Here is a 26,643-nt window from a genome sequence, read left to right as displayed (position 1 = left end):
CAACGGATCTCACAAATTCTGAGCATATTTTTTCGTGACATATTGATAGCGGTAAAATTTGTTCGATAGGACTTACGTTTTTGAAAATATTGGAAATCTGGCGAAAATTTTGCAATTTTCGAACTTTTAATTCTTAAGTCCTCTAAATCAGAAAGTTATGCTACACATAATAGTTAATAAATAACATTTCCAACATGTCTATTCTACATCTCCATCATTTCTTAAACATTTTTTTTATTAGGAAGTTAGAAGGGTTAAAAGTTGACCAGCGATTTCTCATTTTTTCCAAAAAATAACACCATTCTAAAAAACAAATTCAAGAAGTTTATTAAAGAAGTTTATTAACCCTTACTTTAGCTGCAAATTTTTTTTTACAAGGGTAACAGGAGAAAACGGACCTCAAAATTTGTGTGCGTCATGTTGCATTTGATGTGAGGAATTTTCAGGGTTTAGGCACATCAGATGTTCTCCAAAAGCAACATGGCACCAACAGACCATTCAATCAAAGTCTGTGTTCCAAAATATCACTCCTTCCTTTCCGTGCTCTGTAGTGCACCCAAACGGTAGTTTTCCTCCACATAGGGGGTTTTGGTGTACTCAGGAGAAATTGCGCAACCAATTATGGGGTCCGGTTTCTCCTATTATCCATTGTGAAAATTCCAAATTTTGGGGCTAAACCAACATTATTGTGAAAAAAAATGAAATTTTCACAAGGGAAAATAGAAGAAAACGCACCCCATATGTGGTCAAAAACTTGTGATTGTGTACAGTTAGGTCCATATATATTTGGACAGAGACATTTTTCTAATTTTGGTTAGCCTTGGAGTCAATTGTCCAATGACTTTTGGTCCCTTTAAAAATAAGGTGGCACATGTTAAGGAGCTGAAACTCCTAAACCCTTCATCCAATTTTAATGTGGATACCCTCAAATGAAAGCTGAAAGTCTGAACTTCAACTGCATCTGAATTGTTTTGTTTAAAATTCATTGTGGTAATGACTAGAACCAAAATTAGAAAAATGTTGTCTCTGTCCAAATATATATAAACCTAACTGTATATGGCAGGGCTTGGAAAGGAAAGAGAGCTATTTGCCTAGGATAGATTGTGAATGCCATGTCGCATTTGATGCCCTGACATGGTGGTTTCTACTGTGTTCACATAAGTGACCCCATTTTGGAAACTAGACGCCTCAAGGAATTCATGTAGGGGTGTAGTGAGTATTTTGAACTCATAGGTGCCTCACTAAATTTTATAACATTGAGGTGGAAATATGACATTTTATTAGTAAAAATATAATTTTTGTATTTGCTGTAAATTTGTCAGGTACACAAGGGTTAATAGGTGAAACTGGACCCCATAATTTATTGTGCTATTTCTCCCGAGCAAGGTGATGCCCCATTTGTTGTCAGAAATTACTGTTAGGCCACACATCAGGGCTGAGAAGGAAGGAGCGATGTTTGGCTTTTGGAGCACAGATTTTGCTAAAATCGTTTACTGGCGACACTTGCGGAGCCCCTAAAAAGGTGCCAGAATAGCAGAAACCCCCCAAAAGTGACCCCGTTGTAGAAACTGCACCCCTAAATGAATTCCTCTACAACTGCAGTGATTATTTTGTAACATCCACGCCAGGTTTTTTTTTCTGAAGAATTGCAAAGATGGTAGTTTAGTGCCAAAACATTGTGTCCCCACATATTATAGCACCCCCATACATTGTGCCAAGCTTGTGCTTCTGGCGATACACACCGGTAAATTAAGTGCTATCTCTCCATTACAGTAATGCCAAACAAGTGGCCGCTTACTGTGGTTAAGGCACCGTGCGGCTCAGAAGGAGGCGGCATTTGGATTTGGGAACACACTGGATTTCATTTATCTGTGTTAGGCTGTGTTCACACACAGCATTTTTTTTTTGCGTTTTTCCCACGGATTTACCAAAAAATCCACTCAAAAAACGCTTAAAAAAAGCTTCCCATTCATTTTAATGCATTTTGCACTTTTTGTGCATATTGATGCTTTTTTCCGCGAAAAAAACGCTTTGCAGTAAAAAACGCAGCATGCTCATTAATTTTGCGGAAAATTCCGCATTTCTAGCTATTTTCTATGTGTCTGGGGACACGCGGAAAAAATCGCGGCAAAAATCGCGTTTTCTGGGAAGGAGTCCGGTTTTTATGAATTTCTGCATACGTGTGCACATAGCCTTATCGTGCTTTTTTGCCTCTTTTTTGTGTGTAATGCTTCTGCTGTGCTTTTGAGACTTCCTGGTATTTGGCAAAATTTTATAGATATAGTTATGTCTGGATTAGATCTGTTTTTCCCTGCAGATGTTTAGCATCTAAGGCAAGTCTATGGCGAAAATTTGTTTTCCAAATGTTTTATTTGAGTTTCAATAAATGGGGAGGATGGGGGTGGAAAGATGGGGGAAAAAAAAAGGGGGGGGAGGGAAAAATGTAAAGGGAAAGAAGGAAAAAGGAAGGACAATAAAGTCCAAATATAAAGAAGACATAAAATGAAACAAGTTAATGCAGAAGCATATTATGCAGTGAATTATTACAAAGGTAGGTATTTAAGCATATATTAATATATATGTTCCAAAGACCCAAACACAAGGGGCCTTAGGCAGGTGCACTCTGGGTGAAGACTTAGAGAACAACTCCAGCCATCTAGACCATTTCCTAGAATATTTAGCAACTTGATCATGCACATTTGCAAATTTCAATTCAAAAGAATGATGAAGGCTAAGTTTGTCTATAATTTCATTAATTTGTGGGGGTTTTGGGTTTTTCCAAAGAAAGGCAATACTATGTTTGGAGACTAGTAAAATGTGCATAATCAATAGCCTGTTAGAAGTATCAATTTTGTCTGCGTCCAGAGAAAGAAGGGCCAGATGAGGAGACAAAATAAGTTGTGTTCCTAGGAAAAAATCGATAAGGTTAAAAATCTTTCTCCAAAAGGGAACAATTTTGGGACATTGCCAAAATATATGCAAGATATTTCCTGGTCTTCCACAACCCCTCCAACAGTGCGGAGAATTGTCAGGGTTGATTCTATGAAGTCTAACGGGGGTATAATACCATCTCGTTAAAAGCTTGAAGTGGGTCTCTTGTAGTGATAAGGAAATGGAAGAGGCATACGAGAGGGTACATGCCTGTTCAAGGTCAGAAGGGTCAATTGTCGTGTGCAATTCGGTTTCCCATTTGACAATATTTTGAGTCTTTACCGCTTCAAAGCTATTGTTACACCATTTGTACGTGTATTCAAAACTCCAAAAAATATTATGATCTATATTACAAATAAGGTTAACTGCTGGTTCAGAGATTCTCGGGTAGATAGTAAGGAACTCATGGATTATGTCTTTGAGGATAAAATATTGTAAGAAAGCAGGGGTAGTAGATCGAAATCTTTCCTTGAGTTTATTGTAAGGTGTACAAGTAACGCCATCGTATAAATCTTTCATTTTTTTAAGTCAAAGTTCAGACCACATGGGGTCAATGGTCTGATTAGACGCTTGAAAGATAACTGATAGAGCCAGATTTTTTTTTGTGACTTCTTTGTTAGAGCCTCTTTTTGGAGCAGAAAATTTTTTCCAAGCTTCAGAAATAGCTTGAAATATCTACGGCGAAAATTTGAACAAAAGCCATAGGGACTCGTTCTGATGTTCCATTGGCTTACATTGTAACAGTCACATCCGGGCCACACTGAGAGCAGCGAGACCCAGAGGAATCTGCAGAGCGTTGAGGTCATTCAGAAGACCAGGGCAGTGGATATAGCGGTGGTAGGAGAGTATATTAACACACTTGCACTACATTACATGAACAGGCACTCCCTCGACTTGGTCTTCTCTCGGCTTTGTCCAGTGGATGATTTTGCAAACTCCCCTCTCCCCCTCTCTTCTTTCATTCTCTATCAAGAACTGCCAGGCTGCTCAGGTCACCCCCACTGTCCATATTTATAGAAACATACAGGCCATTAACACCCAGAAACCCTTTCATGTCCTGATTCTGCATTGAAGCATTACAATGTAACACTTCAAAGTGCCCTGGATGAATTTGCTCCTCCTATTCATAGAACACCACAACACAGACGGTGACAACCCTGGTACACCCTGCAAACACGTTTCCTGCAGCGGTGCTCCAGGTGCACCGAACGTCTGTGGAGAAAATCCAACCTACCCGAAGATTTCATCCATTATAAGTTTATGCTTCGAACATACAACACTGCCCTTCACCTCTCAAAACAAACATATTTCAACACCCTCATCACCTCACTGTCCAATAACTCGAAACGTTTCTTTGACACTTTTCATTCTCTAATCAACCCAAGAGTACAGGCCACAACCACGGAGCTCCGAGCTGATGATCTGGCCAATTACTTCAAAGAAAAAATTGACCAGATCCGACAGGAAATTATCTCCCAGTCATCTCATACCATGCACTGTCCTCCCTCCCCCACTGCATCTAGCTCACTCTCTGACTTTGAACCAGTCACAGAAGTAAGCAGGCTCATTGCATCTTCCCGCCCAACCACTTGCACCAGTGACCCATTTCCGTCACATCTACTCCAGACTCTTTCCCCTGCTGTCACCCCTCACCTAACTAAAATATTTAACCTCTCTCTCTTCTGGTATCTTTCCCTCCTCATTTAAGCATGCCATCATACATCCACTACTTAAAAAACCATCCCTCGACCAAAACTGTGCCGCTAACTATAGACCTGTTTCTAATCTTCCCTTCATCTCTAAACTCCTGGAACGCCTGGTCCACTACCGTCTTATCCGCTATCTCTCAGAAAACTCTCTTCTCTACCCTCTCCAATCCGGTTTCCGCTCTTTATATTCTACTGAAACTGCCCTCACTAAAGTCTCTAATGATCTACTAACAGCTAAATCAAATGGTCATTACTCCATGCTAATTCTCTTGGATCTCTCTGCAGCAGAGGTCGCATTAACGCCTGTCTGGGCATCTATGACGCACAGGCAGGCGAAAAAAACGCCTTCAGATTAGTACGATACGTCCACGGGACGCATCGTTCTAAGCTACAGTGGCAGCGAGTTGGACAAAGCAGGGGAAAGGGCAGTATCAGATGTTGCGGAGCGACTACGTCATCGCGGCACGCCCTCCTGTGCTTGTCTCAGCGGGTGGTAGCGTGCAGCAGCGGCCGTACGGACACGTGACCCGCGCGAGTGACGTCATCGCGGTGCGCTCTCTCTGTGCATCTCAGCGTGTGTAGCATCAGTCGGCCTCTCCGCGGCCAATGGCAGCCGGCGGCAGGGCTTGCTGGCTGTGCGTTATTGGCGTCATGTGACGTGGGTGTCAATTGTACGGTGGTCAGCACTATTATGGAGATGGGGGTGCAGTATACGCATAGTGGGGTTAGAGAAATCCTGATAGCATTTTTGCATTCTCCCTTTTTTTGTCTAGATTAGCGATGGAGTCTGGTAAACGAAAGCAAGTGAGCTTGTTGAACTATTTTAGCAAGAGCAGCACGTCCAAGATAATTGCAAATTCTGAAAATAGGAGGAGACAGAAGATGGCCAATTTTAATTCATACAAATTGCGTACTCCTCCGTGGTGAAAAATACTCCTCAAAAATATTGGGAGGAGTATTTTTACTCCTCTGAAAAATATGTAGCGCGACCTCTGCTCTGCAGCATTCGACACTGTGGATCATCAGCTCCTCCTCACTATGCTCCATTCCATTGGCCTCAAGGCCACCGTTCTCTCCTGGATCTCCTCCTATCTCTCAGACCGCTCCTTTACTGTATCTTTTGCTGGCTCCTCCTCCTCTCATCTTCCCCTGTTGGGGTTCCTCAAGGATCAGTCCTAGGCCCCCTCCTCTTCGTATACTGTCCCTATTGGTCAAACAATCAGTAGATTTGGTTTCCAGTACCATCTCTATGCTGACGACACCCAATTATATGCTTCTTCTCCTGACATCACGCCAGCCTTTCTAGAAAACGCCGGCAATTGTCTAAACGCTGTGTCTAACATCATGTCCTCACTATATCTGAAACTGAACCTGTCAAAGACTGAACTCCTTGTGTTTCCTCCCGCTACTAATGTACCCATACCCGACATTGCCATTTCCGTGTGTGGTTCTACTATTACTCCCCAGCAACATGCCCGCTGTCTTGGGGTCATACTTGACTCTGAGCTTTCCTTTGTCCCCCACATCCGATCACTGGCTCGCTCTTGTTAGGCCTGTTTCACACTTCCGTTTTTTCAAATCCGTCAAAATCCGTTGTTTTCCGTAAAAAAACGGATCCGCCATTTTTTGCAGGATCCGTTTTTTTTGTCCCATAGACTTCCATTACGGTTACCGCGGATCCGTCAAAAAGACGGATCCGTTTTTAAAAAAACGGATCCGTTTGCATCAGTTTCCGTCAAAAAAACGGAAACGGATCCGTTTGGCGGACACAAAAACGGAAGTGTGAAACAGGCCTAATCTGCACCTCAAAAACATTTCTAGAATTCGACCTTTTCTTACTTTTGATTCTGCAAAAACTCTGACTGTTTCTCTTATTTATTCTCGTCTGTACTATTGTAACTCCCTTCTAATCGGTCTCCCTCTTACCAAACTCTCCCCCCTCCAATCTGTCTTGAATGCAGCTGCCAGGATCATATTCCTCGCCAATCGTTACACCGATGCCTCTACCTTGTGCCAGTCATTACACTGGCTACCCATCCACTCCAGAATCCAGTACAAACTTATTACCCTCACCCACAAAGCTCTTCTTTGCTCAGCACCACCCTACATCTCCTCCCTTGTTTCAGTATACCATCCTACTCGCGCCCTCCGTTCTGCTGATGACCTGAGGTTAGCATCCTCAATAATCAGAACCTCCCACTCCCGTCTTCAAGACCATACACATGCTGCGCCATTTCTTTGGAATGCACTTCCCAGGTCAATACGATTAGTCCCCAATCCCCACAATTTTAAGCGTGCCCTGAAAACGCATTTATTCAGACTGGCCAACCGCCTCAACACATTAACCTAATCTATCCCTATGTGGCACAGCCAAAAGTTTTTTATCATAATCAGGTTCCCCGCATCATGTTCCCACATGCTTTATGCATCCATTAGCCCTCTGCATCCATACTGTTACACACTTAACATTATGGTTGGTCCATACAATCAGGGCAACTGTTACCACCCACCTTTCGTGTCTCCCCTTTTTTCCTCATAGATTGTAAGCTTGCGAGCAGGGCCCTCATTCCTCTTGGTATCTGTTATGATCTATGTGATTATTGTTATGCTGTAATGTATATTGTCTGTACAAGTCCCCTCTGAAATGTAAAGTGCTGCGGAATATGTCAGCGCTATAGAAATAAAATGTATTATAATTATTATATTTAAACAGTTAAGAGAAAACAAACATTTATATCAGCTCACCTTGTATGGGAAAATGCCTCGATTAGGCTCCAGATCAGCTTCTGGGCGATGAATGCAGCAAAACAAAGGGAGTGAATCCAGCACCCACAGCAAAAATTGGAAGTAAATTAAAATATCATATTTATTTGGACCATTAAAGCCAAGAAAAAATTAAAAACATGATGAGAAAAATGGAAGAGGGGAGGGGCGAGAGACACCGGGTCTACGCGTTTTGGGCTCACTCTGGTTTTAATGGCCTAAATAAATGTGATATTTTAAATTTACCCACATATCTTTACTGCGGACGCTTCTTTAACCCAAGACAACTTGGCATTTTGTTGCCGTTTCTGCTTGGAGCGAGAAGTGGAGCCTACCGAGAGGAGATTTCTGCACACGTTTGATCTATACCTGCTCTTTACTTCAGAATCGATCATTTATCAGTAGCTACAAAAACAACATTTCCGAACAGTTAATATGAGAAATGTCTCCTACACAATGGGTCATTATAACTGTTCCTAATACAATGTGGTATATAGGGAATCATTATAAATCTCAGATGGAGAGTACAGGTTTTATAAGGCAATATTTCATTCCAAGACATGGATAAAAGTGGCTGCTGCTGTTTTATTGAATTTTTAGCTTATAGGATCCCCACACATTGGAACATTATAAAAGAAAGCAATAATCGCTTCTATACAGAGAATTCAGACATTTCTAGATTATTAAAATGTGTCACATATAAAATATATTTATTTTTAGTAAAAACAAACCTTTAAATAACAGTAATAAGAGCGAACAAACTAGAGTTTAGAACAGTGGTTTGCAACCGGTGGCTCTTCAACAGTTCCCAGAGCATGCTGGAAGTTGTAGTCTTACAACTCCTGGAGAACCACGTGTTGCAGATCACCGATTTAAAAGATATGGTGCTCCATTTCTCAGGAGTACCAGGAGCCGTTTACTCCCGATTTCTGCAGACACTTCATTATGACTACGTGACACAGTTTGCATTTGCTGGTGCTTAAGTTTCCAATTCACTTGCCTTTCATTCATACAGTCTATAAAGAGAAAGGATTCACATATTATTTCAGTCTATGTGCAGAACCCCATGCTCATGTTGGTCGTATTGGGTCTTCTCATCAGTTACTGCACTTCTGCACATGAGCACACAAACAGGATAGAGGGATAGGCAAAAGCAGGAGAGAGTCCATCAGCTTTAGATGAAATGGTGATTTTAGGATGTATTCTAGGTTAGAACCAACTGCATCTGTGGGAAAGAACTCGTCCTTCGGTCATCCCATCCGCCACCAAGTGTAAGGTTTCCATGTTACCATTAATAGATCTCCTTTGAGAGTTTATCATTATCAGGTGACAGTTTTACTGTCTGCTCGCTGGTTCTGTCTGTGAAGCTAGTTCTTGTGTAGGAGACAACCCGGTACACACCGTGGGGAAAGGTTTCTGAGGTTCTGAAGATGTAGATTGGTCATTGTCCACAGACTGACTTCCATATGCGCTGTCCACCTTTGACTCTAAAAATAAAAACATCAATGGTTAACACCAGATTGGTATCCAGTTCAGCCTGAAATGACATCTGAAACAAAGGTCTTCTCTCACTGTATACTGACTTTTATGTCAGCATGTGTAAAATGATCCCCTTTACTCTGAAGCGCTCTTAAAGTCTTGCCTACCCAACAATGTCAGTATGCAGTTCCAGAAATGGCCCTAAAGTACACGGAGATGTTGCAGCCTAATGACTACTTGGACCTTAACATCACACCCAAACATTATTTTTTAAGAAATAAAAATAAAATTATGAAAGGGAATATCTAATTGATTTGATATAGATAAAAGTTTCACTAGCAAGCAATTTACTAGTAGGCTGTGCAAGAATCAGATGAGTCTAGTATTGGGTTGTTTATCAACTTGCTAACCACAACCGAATTCAGGAATAGATATATTGGACTTCAACATGTCCGGTCGTTCGAGTTTACATAAGTATTGGGGGAGTGGGGAGTTTTAAGATAAAATGGACGTTATGCTTAGGTCCACAAATAGGTAGACTTGTGTCCATGTAGATAAATGCCTCCTTGATTTAGTATTCTTCATTTCAAGATGTGTAAAATAAATAGGAGGAATTAGCATAACGAGGTGGAGAAAATCTGTATCCAGCTGTTCTGATATCACAGAAGTATCAAGTGGCTACTCATTGGGGAATAGTAACATATGTTAATGAACCACACCAATACTGCAGAGAATCCGCTCTTCATATTTCTCATGCAAATAACCATGCTTTTTGCCTCTGGTTAGCAGGTCAGCTGACATAGGGTTTTGGAAATACATGCAACCACAACTGAACATACAAATATTGCTAAAACTATGGGTCCGATTCATCAAAAAGGTTTTACGCCAGAAAACTGGAATTTTTATTCCAGCTTTGAAAAGTCACAAAATGTTTGTGCAAAAATGTAGTGACTTAGCATTTTTCACACCAGCTTGAAGCAGCTTCAGAAAAATGGGTATAGCCGTGAAGGAGCCAGGGTCTGATGGGGACAAGCCAGGGCCTCATGTGGAGAAGCCAGGGCCTCATGTGGAGGAGCCAGGGCCTCATGTGGAGGAGCCAGGGCCTCATGTGGAGGAGCCAGCGCCTCATGTGGAGGAGTCAGGGCCTCGTGGATATACCCACCCAAATTCAGCTAAAGTGCCAGCTGTTTCTGTTTATGGCAGAAATGCTACTTCAATCCCCAACTAATTCATTAAGTGGCATGTGCTTCTTAATGAATTAGTACTCCAGCGAGTTCTTCATTTAGATTGGCGTGTGCAGTGCTAGTCTTAATGAATTGGCCTCCATGTGCTTTATATTTCATCAAACTGGACACAATATAATTACTGCTAACACAGAGTTGCTCACCTCAAAGTGCAAATTAAAAAGGTTAAAGAGTTGTCCGGCCTTGTGGTATAAGTCTGCAGTCACATAGTGACTAAATTTGTGAATCCTCACACTGTATACTGTGGATTCTCTGGTGCCAGGTGAGGTGGGTGTGTGACCGTACATATGTCAGACACCCACCTCTCCTGCTACCACGTGATATGAAGATTCACAAGTCTGAAGGCATAGAGAGACTGCAGACTTGTAATCTAAGGCAAGACAACCCCTTTATGCAATTATATAAAAGGGACCCCGCCCTCTAAAGCATTATATTTGCAGAAAATTATTTGATATGCAAATGAGGTACATTCATCGCCCCCTTGGCATGGCCTATAGTTTGATGCACAGTTACACCCTTTGTCTTGCATATTAAGATCAGTCCCTTACCGTGACTGACATTGCTTACTTGGTAATAGCAAACACCGTCTAGAATCAATCACAGTTTCTGCATGTGCGCACTGACGCTGGGGGAGACCCGCTAAACACTTTTGGGTATATCGAGCAATGGCAGCACACAGCCAGAAGCCAGGCTCAGAGAGCATCCGCAGCCACATTGTGTGCTCCTTCAGTGTCAGTGCGCAATCTCAGAAACGGGGATTGATTTTAGACAGTGTTTGCGCTTACCAAGCGAGTGAAGTCAATCAAGGTAATAGACTGGGCTTAATATGCAAATTGACGAATGTAACGGTGCACCCAGCAATTCACATGTTGAAAAAGGTAGATTTTTGTGCAAAAGATAACATTAAAATACAGATGCCTGGTATGAATTTGACAGGATTTCAAGTCCCCTATATAGATGGTTAACCCCTTTCTGACATCCGACGTACTATCCCGTCCACGGTACCTGGGCCCGTATGACCGTGGACGGGATAATACATCCGGCCCTTTAATGCGATTTAATGTGATCGCATTAAAATTCCAACGCCATCTCACCTTACAGAAGATGGCGGCGTCCTCCCCGCCTGCGATCCCGCCCCCCGGCATCCAGAGTGCTGTGATTGGCTGTTCGATTTTGAACAGCCAATCGCAGCGTTTCTCATTGTTTCAGCCAATCAGCTTGGCTGAAACAATGATGTCCTAGGCTAGGATCGGAGTACCAATGTACTCGATCCTAGAGCCGGTGCCTGGCAACACCAGGCACCGGCAAAAAGCCCCCGGATTGGCACGATTGCCGATCTAATCGATCGCGCCAATCGCAGTGCACAGCGGCGCTATATTGCCGCTGTGCCCTGCCAGTACTGGCCCGGATCAGTGCTATATTAGCACCGATCCAAGGCTGGAGCCTGATACAGGCCCAGCTGGAGCTGGCTGGCGCGATCGATTAGATGGGCGATCGCGCCAACCACAGGGCACAGCTGCGGTCACATGGTGACCCGCTCTGTGCCCTGCTGGTGAATCGGGTATGACCAGCCTAGGAATCGGAGCTGTGAGCTCCGATCCTAGGCAGCTGCCATGGTCACCAGGCAGATCAGGGATTGGTGGATCAATGTCATCATTCGATCCCACCAATGACAGGTCACAGCAGCGATTTGACCACTCTGTGACCTGCCCCTGACCTGTCTGCAGGGGTCCTCACTCTAGCTGAGGATTTCTGCAGAGAGGTCGGACCCAGCAAGAGCTCCTGTGCTGGGTATTGTGGTGCCACAACTTGAAGCATCACAATCCCTGCAGAAAAGAAAGAAGAAAGAAAAAAACCACCAACCGTAAGTGTTCCTGATCCCTGATCCCCTGCCCAATCTATCTTCATCCCCCATCTATCTTCTTCCCCCCATCCCTCCACCCTACTCCCCCCATCCCCCTATTTTTACCCCCCTCCACCCCACTTTTGCGCCACCTCCGTGCGTTGATCGGTGACGCACTTCACCGATCAACACTCGTGCTTCCATTTTTTTTCCTTAGCCCCCTTTGCGCCACCTCCGTACACACATCCCGCAGCCGCAAAACTTGGATAAGTGACACACGTCACTTATCCAAGCTTGTGCCTGCCGTTTTTCATTTTTTTCACCCCCTCTTTGTGCCACCTAACTACAACCCTAACTGATCCCTGCCCAATCTCTCTTCATCCACCCCAATCCCCCATCCCCCTATTTTTACCCCCTCCACCCCACTTTTGCGCCACCTCCGTGCACAGCCGCCGAGCGTTGATCGGTGACGCAGTTCACTGATCAACACTTGTGCTCACTTTTTTTTCCCTTAGCCCCCTTTGCGCCACCTCCGTACACACATCCCGCAGCCGCAAAACTTGGATAAGTGACACACGTCACTTATCCAAGCTTGTGCCTGCCGTTTTTCATTTTTTTCACCCCCTTTGTGCCACCTAACTACAACCCTAACTGTTGATCCCTGCCCAATCTCTCTTCATCCACCCCAATCCCCCATCCCCCTTTTTTGTACCCCCCTCCACCCACCTTTGCGCAGCCGCCGAGTGTTGATTGGTGACGCAGTTCATCGAGCAACAGTCGTGCTCCCTTTTTTTTCTCAGCCCCCTTAGCGCCAACTCCGCACACACATCCCCCAGCTGGCAAACTTTGATAAGTGACACAGTTCACTTATCAGAGTTTGTGCCTGCCGTTTTCCTTTTTTTTTTTTCACCCCCCCCTTGCGCCAACCCCTTGCGCACATCCAGCAGCATAATTTTGATAAGTGACACTTATCAGCTAGGGCCTGCTGTTTTAGACTTTTTTCCACAGCATTTTCTTTACAGAAAGTTTACACCAATCACTCCCCCCCCTCACGTACACATACAGTTTTCAATAAAGTGTACACCCAAGCACCATATTTACACAAACATGTCATCAAATTCATCCCAACAGCGCTATTCAATGGAAGAGGCATATGCTATACTTGCCTCCGACACGGATAGCGATGATGGCGATCCCACTTTTCTTTATTTTTCGGATTCTTCATCCTCTTCCCCCTCATCTTCCTCCTCGGGTCCTGCGGAACCGCCACGCAGACGCTCCAGGACAGATGATGAGGCAGCGCCCACCATGCCCCCAGCTGACCCAGTGCTCCCCGTATGGACTTCGCCCCCCGAAAATTACGAGCAACTGATTCCTGATTTTGTGGCAGAATCAGGAATCAAGTTTGACACCACCGGCCTCACAGAAATTGACTTTTTCAAAGTCTTTTTCTCTGAGGATTTTGTTAACCTCATGGTGGAGCAAACTAATTTGTACGCTCATCAATTTTTGGAGCAAAACCCGCGTTCATCATTTTCAAACTGGTCTCCTGTAGACGCAGTTGAAATGACGCAGTTTTGGGGCCTGGTCCTCCATATGGGGATACTGAAGAAGCTGGAAATTCGGCAATATTGGAGTACTGATATTTTATACAACACTCCAGTGTTCCGAATGGTCATGGCCCGGACGCGTTTTGAGGCCATCCACAAGTTTCTGCATTATACTGATAATGCACAGTGTCCCGCATGAGATGACCCCAACTTTGACCATCTTTTCAAAGTTCGGCCGGTCATCGAACACTTCAACAAAAAGTTTGCTGAAGTGTACGTGTCCCAAAGGGATATCTGCGTGGATGAGTCCTTGGTTCACTTCAAGGGAAGGCTGTGATTCCGTCACTACCTGCCCAGGAAGAGGGCCAGGTACGGAATCAAACTCTATAAGCTGTGTAAGAGTACCTCAGGGTACATCCACAGGTTTAGAGTTTACAAAGGGAAGGACACCCGGACTGAACCCCCTGAGTGTCCTCCTTTCCTGGGAGTGAGTGGGAAAATTGTGTGGGATTTGGTGCACCCACTGCTGGATAAAGGTTATCACCTCTACACTGATAACTTTTATACCAGCATCCCACACTACAAATCCCTCTCTGAGCGACATACCGCAGCCTGCGGTACTGTCCACAAAAATCAGAGAGGCCACCCGAAAACGCTACTTGGGCAGATGCTCCGAAAAGGTGAGAGCAAAGCCCAATGTAGCGACCAGCTGCTGGTGGTCAAGTACAAGGACAAGAGAGATGTCCATCTCTTGACCACCATACACGGTGATGGCAGTACCCTCTGCACTGTACGGGGTACCTCTACACAGGTCCGCAAACCGACAAGTGTAGTGGGGTACAACAAAAACATGGGGGGCATTGATCTCTCTGATCAACTCCTCCAACCGTACAATGCATTGAGGAAGGCTAAGGTGTGGTATAAAAAGCTGGCTGTGCACATCGTCCAAATGGCAATGCTCAATGCATTCCTGCTGTCACAATGTGCATGCCCCAGCGATACGTCGTACCTTCAGTTCCAGGAGGTAGTGGTTAAGGCCCTGATGTTTGGCGCTCAGGAAGGAGCAGGCCCCAGTACTTCTGGAACTGAAGGTGCTCGTATTGTACCAGGTCAGCATTTTCCGGGGGTGGTCCCGACAACCCCAAGAAAAGGTAAGCCGCAAAAAAGGTGTCGAGTGTGTTACAAAAAAGGAATATGCAATGCGACACCTGCCCCGAAAAACCTGGCCTGTGTATGAAAGATTGCTTCAAATTGTACCACACCTCCATGCACTAATAATTTACATTAGATTAGTTGGGGGCACATCTAGATTTGTTCTTTGGGGGTCTAGTATCCAAAATGATGTCACATGTGGGTTTTTTCCTGTTTAGGCACATCAGGGGCTCTGCAAACTGAACATGACGCCAGCAGACCATTAAAGTCTGCATTCCAAAACAACACTACTTCCCTTTCGAGCCCCGACGTGTGCCTAAACAGTTTTTTCCCACATGTGGGGTACCAGAGTACTCAGGACAAATTGGACAACGACTTTTGGGGTCCAATTTCTCCTGTTACGCTTGGGAAAATTAAAAATTGGGGACTAAATGATCATTTATGTGGGAACAAAACAGGATTTTATATTTTCACGTCCGGGCATTATAATCTTTAGTGAAACACTTGGGGGTTCAAAGTGCTCACCATACATCTAGATAAGTTCCTTAGGGGGTCTAGTTTCCAAAATGGGGTTACTTATGGGGGGTTTCTACTGTTTAGGAACATCAAGGGCTCTGCAAATGGAACATGACGCCCGCAGACCATTACATCAAAGTCTGCTTTCCAAAACGTCATTACTTCCCTTTCGAGCCCTGACGTGTGCCCAAACAGTAGTTTTCTCACAAATATGGGGTATCAGTGTACTCAGGACAAATTGGACAACGACTTTTGGGGTCCAATTTCTCCTGTTACACTTGGGAAAATTAAAAATTGGGGACTAAATGATCATTTATGTGGGAACAAAACAGGATTTTATATTTTCACGCCCGGGCATTATAAACTTTAGTGAAACACTTGGGGTTCAAAGTGCTCACCACACATCTAGATAAGTTCCTTAGGGGGTCTAGTTTCCAAAATGGGATCACTTGTGGGGGGTTTCCACTGTTTAGGCACATCAGACGCTTGTCAAACGCGACATGGCGTCCGATCTCAATTCCAGCCAATTTTAGGTTGAAAAAGTCAAACGGGGTTCCTTCCCTTCTGAGCCCTGCCGTGTGCACAAACAGTGGTTCCCCCCCACATATTGGGTATCAGCGTACTCAGGACAAATTGGACAACAACTTTTGTGGTCCAATTTCTCCTGTTGCCCTTGGGAAAACAAAATATTGGGGACTAAATGATCATGTTTGTGGAAAAAATATGATCTTTTATTTTCACGCCCGGGCGTTATAAACTTCTGTGAAGCCCTTGGGGGTTCAAAGTGCTCACCACACATCTAGATAAGTTCCTTAGGAGGTCTAGTTTCCAAAATGGGGTCACTTGTGGGGGGTTTCCACTGTTTAGGCACATCGGACGCTCATCACACGCAACATGGCGTCCGATCTCAATTCCAGCCAATTTTAGGTTGAAAAAGTCAAACGGGGCTCCTTCCCTTCTGAGCCCTGCCATGTGCCCAAACAGTGGTTCCCCCCCACATATTGGGTATCAGCGTACTCAGGACAAATTGGACAACAACTTTTGGGGTCCAATTTCTCTTGTTACCCTTGGGAAAATAAAAAAATTGTTGCTAAAAATTCATTTTTGTGACTAAAAAGTTAAATGTTGATTTTTTCCTTCCACGTTGCTTCTGCTCCTGTGAAGCACCTGAAGGGTTAATAATCTTCTTGAATGTAGTTTTGAGTAGCTTCAGGGATGCAGTTTTTAGAATGGTGTCACTTTTGGGTATTTTCTGCCATATAGACCCTTCAAAGTGACTTCAAATGTGAGGTGGTCCCTAAAAAAATGGTTTTGTAAGTTTTGTTGTAAAAGTTAGAAATCGCTGGTCAACTTTTAACCCTTATAACTTCCTAACAAAAAAAATGTAGTTTCCCAAATTGTGCTTATGTAAAGTAGACATGTGGGAAATGTTATTTAGTAACTATTTTGTGTCACATATTTCTCTGTTTTAAGGGCATAAAAATTCAAAGTTTGAAAATTGCAACATTTTCAAAATTTTCGCCATATTTCTGTTTTTTTTTCATAAATAAACGCAAGTTATAGCGAAAAAATTTTACCACTAAAGTGAAGTACAATATGTCACGAGAAAACAGTCTCAGAATCGCCTAGATCCGTTGAAGCGTTCCATAGTTATAACCTCATAAAGGGACAGTGGTCAAAATTGAAAAAAATTGGCTCGGTCATGAACGTGCAAACCATCCTTGGGGTGAAGGGGTTAATCAGTGTAATTTGCACTTTGAGGATAAAAGACCCCCCTTTATCACACTATGAACGGTGTCAGTCCATCTGTATATGCCTTTTTTTCGCAAAGGGTTTACAGTCATGACCTCATGTGATCTCCATGCAGCCAGGGACTAATACAATTGATTTGAAGCTTATGTGAACAGGGGCATTCAGTCCACTACCAATACACATCTACAGCACCTTTAGCAGAATACTGACTCCTTCCACTCCCAGAATGCAGGTCACAAAGGTTTTATCATTCATGCATGATATTTTGGTGCATTTAAACTACAGACGAATAATGCTGGAAAATAAATGCAATCTAATGTATATGGCATGAGTATAGGCCTCTATACCAGCTGCCCACCCTAGAGGATGGGCCGATCACACACTCTATAAGTAGAAACGCATACCTTGATTCTCCTGCTTGATGTAGGTCTCAGATTCCCGCAGGAGCTCAACCCCCTCATTTAATCCCATGGACTGCAGAGTTTGGATTAGCTCATTTAGGCTTCCACCAGCAAGCTAATACACAAAGAAGAGTTTTAGCAACTTAAAGAAAAGGCTATCCACAGAGTGGTGTAACACAAACTACCAACCTACCTCATAACCACGAAGAAGACTTTCTGTCGGGGATGAAGTGTTCCTGTAAGTGTCAATTAAGCTTTGAAGTCGCAGACGTGAAGCGAGTTCAGTCCAATCAGATCCGGTCTGACCCTGATTTAACAGTCTCCCAAGACGCTGCACAGTATTGGTCTCCAGAGAGAGGACATTCACTGAAATCAAGCAAAAGGTTTCCTTGAAATCCACCGATGCCATCACAGTGAAGTCTGCCGCCTCGGCCTCATTTGTTCCAGTTTTCTGAGTTCACATGTATACAACTGATTTGTAAATTAAAGCCCATTTCACTTTCTAACCATCACAAGCTACTGTTGAACCTTTCTATTTATTGTAAGTGGACAACTATGCTCAAGCCCACCGACAAAATCCAAACTCGGAGAGATGGCTGTGACTTGGTCATCTCAGAACTTGATTATCGGTCTTTTTGTTTCCCTAAAAATCATCTACAATCTCAGTCCTACTGCAGACTGCAGCAGGTTTTTGTCTACAATTTCCATTTGATTTTGCAGTATTTATTCCACTCACTGCCTTAACTAAACTAACCATCCATGGCTTTTCAGCAGAAAATCAACCATCCCTGCAATTCAGCATAGTACTGAGTACACATTTAGGGGCTGACTGATCAAAGCTTTTACGACAAAAAACTGGCATAAAAGTTTTGAAAGGTCACTAAATTTTTGCGCACTGCAGTTGTGCAGAAATTGTGACTTCTTGTGTTTCCACGACAGCTTGAATCTGCTTTGCTGAAATACGTGGGAGTTAGAAAGAAGCAAGAACCGGACGGAGACATGGCTTCACCCGTACAATTCATCAAGAGTGCTGGGGTACTGTACGCTCCAGACTCCTGTGTCCCCCTATAAAAAAGCCTCCAACATACACCCCTACTGGTGGCTTTTTTCTTGGAGAACAAAGCCTGACTGAGATCTTCCCCCAACAATGAGGCTATGATGCATTTTATTGTGTTCATGTATTACACTGTGTAAAATGCAAAGGTAATTGATCGCCTTTCCCTAGCGTCTGTGCACACGCTTTTTTTTCTGTGCAGTTTTGTCACAAAACCAGAGGGATTTCCTAGTCCTAAGAAAGCTAATACTCCTAAAATCTCATGCACACGCTTATTTTTTTGGGGGGGGTACTTGATCTGCAACAAAATCAGTGTAAAAAAAATGCAGCAAATACTTAACGTGTGCACATAGCCTTAGAAAAACATCATACAGATTCTGCTAGGGAACTACGCAATGTGCCTCACTCACCATATTTGTGTCAGACATGACAACTGTGGGGAATTATTCCACAATCTATTATTTTGTGTGCCGATAATGGTACTGAATGTAGAACAGGAACTTAGGACCATCAGACTATGCTTCAGCAGTAAAAGGGGGTATGATGTGCAACATTACCTGGCTCTGGTCCCACTGGTTTTCTAGCTGTTCCTCCAGGTGGCTGTTTAGACAAGATATCTCGCACCTAAGATACAAAGCGATTTACAGGCAAGCCACCATTAGTATGGGGTATGATGTATAGCACAGCATGTGTATGTTTTCTCTACAGTGGATGAAGAGGCAGCGGTTCAGAGTCATCTGCTAACGCTCACAGTACTGTACATATTAGTGACTGAAAAGTTTAAGAATAAAACTTCCATGAACTGTGCTGCCTGCATAAATGTGTTTGAAACCCATCCTTGGTTTCATGTATCTGACAATATCCGATTTTCAGCTGCTGAGTGTTCTTGTGTATTATATTAGGTAAGAGAGATATATATATATATACAAAATATATTTTTGTAATTGGTCTGGCTAGAACGGTAAAATGAGAGACACAATAATCTGGCTCAAAGGCATTTTTATTCTATTTTATGCTAAAAATTGACAGGTTTAGATATCCCCATTTATCACTCAGGAACGCTACGTGCCGGCATTTCTGATGTACAATTTGTTCTGTGCTGTGAGGACATGAAGCTGCAAAATCAGCTGTGATATTTCAGTTAAATGGTCACTCGCTTTTCTTCTGAGCTGGGAGTTTTATCCAAATGACAGATTGCAAAAAGCAGACTTGTGTCACGTAGCTGACAGGTTGGGGGACACGAGCCAAGCTCTTACACAATATCCATCAATTATCTTCAAGGACTCCAGGATAAAGATGCAGAATACAATACAGTGACACATAACGGAGGTAGGGGGAAATTTCGCACTGACCGCAACAGATGCACCTTCTAGTCACTGTATTTCAGATACATAAGCAAGGAAAATGAATGAATCTCACACAGGAAGTGAAGGGCCACCTTAGCGTTAAGGGCCAACATCTTTACTATAATTATTATCAGAGCTCAATTTTTTTTCCTTAAAATAGAAGAAATTTGGTAATATATTTTATAAGTGATAAATGCCTCCCTCTCCATGTAGTCAATTCTTATCTTCCCCCTGAACTGATCACACAATCTCCAAAACTGCACAATTCGGCCTTCACTGAGGGATCAGATTACAGTTGTTGCCTAAGATAAGTGTATAGTAAAGGGAGGAGTAAAGGAGATGGACAGAGAGGGAAGCAAAGAGACACAAAGAGCTGCTGCGGCCTCTGGTGACTAGAGCAAACGGCTGAAAATGGAGGCTACAAGCCATATAAAGGCCAGAAATAATGCAATTCCCTTATGCACATAACAGTCTATTCAGAAAAGCCACCTGAAACCACAATTACACTGTAAACTGTACTTGTATACTGTAGAAATCTCTGACTTACTGTGGATAATTATTCAAGTAATAACTTGTATTGACATGATTATGAAAGCCTTACCTTTTGACTTTTGGTTAAATCTAGCGGTCTGTGTCCAGGATGCCGCCTCTTAACACCACAGTGTAGTCTTCGGTTCTCCTGTTCGGTGTCTATGGTCTCATCCTCTTCTGATTCAGTCTCCCCCTGCTGGTCAGAGGTGGTATCCATGTCCACATCTGACTCACTGTCGGTATCATCACTGTCGCTGGAGGCAGCTACATGCACGGGCTCATCGTTTTCTAACAGAGCATTTGCACCTGACAAGCAGAAAAAAAAAGGGATTATGAGAACCTTCCAGCTGATTAAATACTGCTTGGACTACAGGCAGCATGAATTTACTCTGAAACAAAGCAATGCCTCAGAGAGAGTATAGTTTAAAGTGGAGCTAGGAACAAGGAGAATAGACAGCTGGGGACAGAGGACCCTAGGAAAAGGGACACTAGAGGACCCTAGGAAGAGAGACCAGTCATCTGGAGACACCAGGAACAGGGACACTAGAGGACCCTAGGAAGATGGAGACTAGTCATTTGGAGACATCAATAAGAGGGACACCAGTCATCTGGAGACACCAGGAACAGGGACACCAGAGTTATCTGGGCCTGGGTCACTACTATTTTTTCCCACCCAGCTCTACTTAATTAATAGGTCTCTCTCTTTCAACAGCAAAATACTTGTCAATCAAGCCAAGCAAAAGCCAGCGGGGAACTGAACCGATGACTGGTGTCCATGCTCCTGACTCCACTTTAAATGATGTTTTCTCTGAAGTGCAGCAGCAATTCAGAATGAAATTTAATGCCATCAGTAAGCAGAATGTCCCTGACTGATGCTGCTCATGGTTCAGGTAACATGAAACACCTCAAATTCATATTATAAAAAATTAAAACTCCGTGCTAAAACAGTCTGCATTCAGCAAACACCAGTGGTGACTAATGCCAGAATTATATTATTGCTATGCAGGAAAAATAATGCAGGGCATCCTATAGACACATCCCAGAGAATCCTGTGAGCACTACCTCCTCAGAGAAGGAAAATTTGCACTAAATAAAAAACCTCATATCTCTGGCAGATTTGAAAAAAAAAAAAAACAGCAGCAGGAATAAAAATAGCAAAAATGGATCACTTTTGACCTGGTGACGCGTCTTCTTTAAAAAATGTTTACTTTAAAAGGAGATAACACAATTGTTCTCAAACTTCGTAATGTAAACCTTGTGCTGATACGTAGCTGCTGGGTTCGCATCACCGGCCATGACAACCAGATATTTCCAGAGCATATATTTTTACTATAGTCAGATTAGTCAAGGAGGGAACATTCATGTAATATATTTGATTATTTACTAATCAAGAATCCCATATGCTGCTATTACGCAGTGGCCCATTATCGGCGTCAGTTTGGCAATCTGCAGAATGCATTGTAGTTACCTGCGTTGATGAGCATCTTTGTGAGGACTGGAGAACCAAGGCTGGCAGCCAGATGCAAAGGGGTATTTCCGCCAAATGTCTGAGCATTGACATTTGCACCCAGCTGAAAGAGAATATACAAACAAGTGAGGAATGTAACGTTTTACTGGAAGTGAAAGCCTTCCAATGGCTTCACAATGATATCACAACAGATGGTAATCACACTGGATCTCCACCAAAATATCAGAATTTGTCCAGACGTCGTCTTGATCACATATAATCTGAAGTAAGCTGTAAGGACAGAGGAGAGATTTGTGCTGTGTGTTTGCATCCCTGAACTGCCATGTATCAGCTTAGTGCAAGCTTCAGCCTCTGGATAGAAGCAGATTCTTTTCTCAGTTGGGGCTCGTTCACACCAACATATTTTTGGTCCGAATGTGGTCTGGGAAAAAACGGACATCACTCAGACTAATGTTATTCAATGGGGCATTTCGGGTGAGATTGTGGTCATGGACCAAATCTGCTTGTGGGGAGGGGAATCATAGCACGCACTAGTTTCTTCTGTACGTCGGGTCAGACTCGTCCATTCAAGTTTTTGGTTGTGCAGAAAAAAAAAAAAACACTGATCCCATACAGCATCCTTTTTTACAAATACACTGCAATTTTGTGATATAGGAAACTGTAAATGGAGATGGGGTTCCAAAAACTTGGTGACAGATTCCCTTTTGGGAGCACCACAATGATTCTGGCTATGCATCAATCACCAGGCTGCTTGCTGCAGTTTCAATAAAATCAGTTTTATCTGCTGCAGATCTAGCAGTCCTCTGAATGCTAAGCTCTGTATAACCCCGCCCACACCACTGATTGGCAGTGTACACTGTGCATAGGGAGAAAGCGTGGTTACGCAGAGCTCATGAATATGGAGGACTACATGGCAGCATGTTTACTAGTTCTCTAGCGATAATCTCCTGCTGATAAAATCACTGTTTTATTTAAAAAAAAGCAACAACAGCAAACGGCCCAATAAGTGATATGACATCACTGGAATCAGGGTCTCTGTCTCCACATTATTCTGCTCTAACGTTAGGTGGTAAAATATTTTGTGACAGATTACCTTTTAAAGAACTTCCCTGCCAAATATCTACATTACTAGAATGTGAAAATTGCCTCTTCAGAGAGGAAGAGGATTTAAACTCTATAGCGCCAACTCTCACCTAGCCAAATCAGTTCTCATACTTTGCACTCACGAGGTTCAATAGCCGAAACACTATGTCTGCAAATTGAGATTCTGATTTGGCTTTTATCCTAAGTCATATTACAAGACTTGTTAAAGGGTTGATTGTGACTTGTAGGATTGCTGCTACCAACAGATGGAGCTATAGAGTTCAAGTCCTCTTCCTCTCTGAAGAGGCAATTTGCATATTATTTTCCCAGAGGAGCATTGCACGGTGAATAAGCCTCCTAAGGCCGGTTTCACATTTGCGCTTCAGGGCGCAGTGACGGCCTGCACACGGCCGCCGCTAAGCCCCACCCCCTGCCGCGCCTCCGCCGGTAGCTTCGACTCCAGGCGCAAGACGCTGCATGCGTCATGCATCCCCTATCTTTATCACTGAGGACGCAGGCCGTGCGCAGTATGCGTTTGGCGGCGCCTGCGTCCTTTTGACGGTGCGCCGAGCGCAACCAAATTGCAACAGGTTGCGTACGGCCTGCGTCCTCAGTGATAAAGATAGGGGACGCATGCAGCGTCATGCTCCCGGAGGCGGAGCTATCGGTGGAGGCGTGGCAGGGGCGGGGCTTAGCGGCGGCCGTGCGCAGGCCGTCGTTGCGCCAATGTGAAACCGGCCTTACCTTGACAAGCCAGAGCTGATATGTTACTCTCCACAAGGAGAAACCTTACATTACTAGAAGCAACCAATAACTTTTACCATTTATTTCCATATATGTAATATTATTTAAAAAGTGTCCAATATACATTTTTCCATGCTAAATCTATAGAAACAAAGTGTGTCTACAATGGTGGATAATAAAACCTAATGGTCATAGGAAAAAAAAATATTCCCATTCTTACCTTCTTAACCAGACACATGGCTAGATTAAGGTGGTCCATCTCCACAGCCATATGTAGGGGGGATCTTCCACTCTTGCGTTCGGCTGCGTTGACTTCAGCTCCACTTTTCACCAGCTGTTCCAGACATTTATCACTTTTTACTCTAACGGCCCAGTGAACTGGGTATAAACCTAGAAAAGTTGTACAGATGTCATGTATGACCTGGTTCAGACACAAGGTTAATGTTGCTTAACAGGACATTAATTCATATGAATGGACACTGTAATACTGAATCTCCTCCTTCACTAGGGATTATATCCCCTGCTGATCGTTTTATCAAAGGTTATGCCTATTGACGCATAAAAGTAAAAACTCCTGCAAATATCCATAGCTAATAACACACTAATCAACATCTGTATCTACACACTTTCCTATTGCAAGTACATGCACTCCTCTGACAAATGCATTGAATCATGAACTGAAAAAGGAAAATTATTCACTTTCATATATAGGCACAAAAATATTTATGTACAAAAGCATGAGATGAAAAAATTGTGATATAATCAATCGCATGCCAATATCTCGATGGGAGGGACATATAATCCATACAGGCCTGTGTGCCGCTATACAGGGTCCGTAAACACTGCTTTCCCATGTGAAAAACTCAAGCCCTCCCTAGAAATGAATGCATTTCTACAGTAATGGATGGAAATGTAATGGAAATTGTCATGGTTTTGTACTTGCATGGATGCACCTACCTGACAAGAGCAAAATAAGCAATAATTACTGCTATTGTAAAGCTTTGTAACCCTTGTTATAGGTTTAAAAGGGAACCTGTCAGCAGTGTCTTGCTGCCCTAACCACAAACAGCATGAAGAAGCGGCAGGCTCTCTCACTGTAGTGAAATATGTTTTATTCTAAATGATTGACAGGCCTATCTCAGTAAAAATAGGGAAACAACTGTCAATCAAACTGAGGTAGATGGAATGACACAGGAAAGGAGCTGAAGAGTTAGGCCAGGGTCACACTGGCGAGGAATACGGCCGAGTGAGAGGTGCTAAAAGCCCGCATTACACACGGACCAATGATTCCCTATGGGGTCCCTCGCACCAGGCGTATATTTCTCATCCGTATTGTACGGTCCGTGCCAATCGCAGCATGCTGCGATTGTCAGCGTACTACGGCCGTAGTATGCCAATGCAAGTCTATGGGTGCGCAAAAAATACGGATTACACACGGACCACACATGTGACTTGCGAGAAATACGCACCCGGTGTCTTTTAGCAAAGCCGGCAATTCAGTGCGCTACACAGTAAACTCACACTGACAGGTTTAATAAAGAAACGAAAGAATAGATATAGACACATATATATATATATATATATATATATATGCGCACTCTATGTGTCTAGATCTATTCTTTGGTTTCTGTTAGAAACCCTGTCATAGGGCTCCATTATATGTCCATTTTGCAAGCCTGCGAGAAAATCTTGCCATACGGATGCCATACGGATTACGTACGGATGCTGACATGCGCAAAATACGCGACCACACCTTGATTCCGGATGACATACAGAGCACTGTTTAGGGGCCATTCATCCGTATTACGCCTTTAATCTACGGACCGTATTTTGCGTCGGTTAGTGTGACCCCGGCCTTAACGCCCTCCTCACACCCGGATCTTGCTTTTCATGTTGCCTACGGTTAGGGCAATGATGACAGGTTCCCGTTAAGGTGAAAAGTGTACCTATAAGGGGATGTGATAATTGGAGCGGTAACCCAGACTCGCTGCTTACCATTGTAGTCCGGCATGTTCAGAAGATTTTTGTATCCAGAAAATGTGTTCTCCAAGAGAACCTGAAGCATTTTAACATCTCCAGCCTGAACTGCCAGGTGAAGCACAGAGTTCCCATAGCCATCGAGAATTGTGGGGTCTGCTCCGGCTTTTAGCAGAATGTTAACGGTCTGGTACTGCTTGGTGATTACTCCAAGGTGCAGAGGAGTCTGTTCAACAAGAAACAGGACAAGACAAGTATTTACATACATCATACAGTAAACTGGAGCTCTAGGCCAGACACTTGTGCCTGGTTCTGCAGCGCTGTGACAGCATAACAGGATGTTGCAAATGGCCATCTTTCTTCTTCTTATTAGATCGCTCCGATAACCTCATATAACAGACGTGCTGTCTACAGATTAAATAGCATGGAGTTCATGTCTGGAGGCCCTTTATATACATGCATGTCAATGATGAGCCAATTCATGAAAAAGCACTGTGTCACCCTTCATGGTGACATGACATGATACCTTTTAAAGTCTTATTCACACATCAGTAGTTGGTGAATAACCAAAAGCAGGAGTGGAACCAACTGAAAAAGACTCACACGTGATCTGTATCTTGGAGCCGCTCTTATTAGACGAACGTATTAAATGTTCGTATGCAAAACTTATAGAACACAGAGAGCACAAGGACCAGTGCAAGTCAAAGTGGTAACTCATATGAACATTATTACACATAGGCAGTGTGTAAGGGCTCATGCACACATTGGGTATTGGTGAGTTTTTTACCCCAGTAGAATTTTTTTTTTTTTTTTTTTTTTTACAGTATACAGACTCCTCTCCTAAATGACCACAAGACTTGCATATTCCCCACAGACAGTTCAGAAAGAAAATGTAAAACTAGATGTGGCGAACGCCAGATGTACCTGGTGAAGGTTGTTGCATATATTGAAGATCTGTTGGTTCGGCACGCCGCGAAGGACATCTACCAGCTGCTGAACAGCAACGGTCTGTCCATGAATGATGGCTAGATGAAGTGGTCTGGGGAATGAATATACTGTATTAACAGCTCATACAGTCAGGTAGAAAGGTAAAACTATAC

General features: G+C 43.3%; 1 protein-coding gene across 2 annotated transcripts in view; it reads right to left on the bottom strand.

Annotated features, from left to right (window-relative positions):
* Window positions 1-7,968: 7,968 nt before the first annotated feature.
* The window catches only part of NFKB2 (nuclear factor kappa B subunit 2), a 56,152-nt gene continuing 37,477 nt past the window's right edge, over window positions 7,969-26,643 (bottom strand). For both annotated transcript variants that reach the window (XM_073585758.1, XM_073585760.1), the window contains 9 exons: window positions 26,468-26,582; window positions 25,562-25,769; window positions 23,787-23,956; window positions 21,740-21,842; window positions 20,342-20,577; window positions 18,952-19,018; window positions 17,534-17,706; window positions 17,344-17,455; window positions 7,969-8,890 (listed from right to left, as the gene is read on the bottom strand). In XM_073585758.1, the coding sequence (XP_073441859.1) occupies window positions 8,739-8,890; window positions 17,344-17,455; window positions 17,534-17,706; window positions 18,952-19,018; window positions 20,342-20,577; window positions 21,740-21,842; window positions 23,787-23,956; window positions 25,562-25,769; window positions 26,468-26,582 (1,336 nt within the window). In that variant the 3' untranslated portion in view covers window positions 7,969-8,738. The remainder of the gene's footprint in view (window positions 8,891-17,343; window positions 17,456-17,533; window positions 17,707-18,951; window positions 19,019-20,341; window positions 20,578-21,739; window positions 21,843-23,786; window positions 23,957-25,561; window positions 25,770-26,467; window positions 26,583-26,643) is intronic.

The sequence above is a fragment of the Dendrobates tinctorius genome, unplaced genomic scaffold, assembly GCF_039654945.1.
Source record: "Dendrobates tinctorius isolate UK_male_01 unplaced genomic scaffold, ASM3965494v1 ptg000089l, whole genome shotgun sequence".
NCBI lineage: Eukaryota > Metazoa > Chordata > Amphibia > Anura > Dendrobatidae > Dendrobates > Dendrobates tinctorius.
The sequence above is the reverse complement of the archived record's forward strand: the minus strand, read 5'-3'. Positions and strand labels throughout refer to the sequence as shown.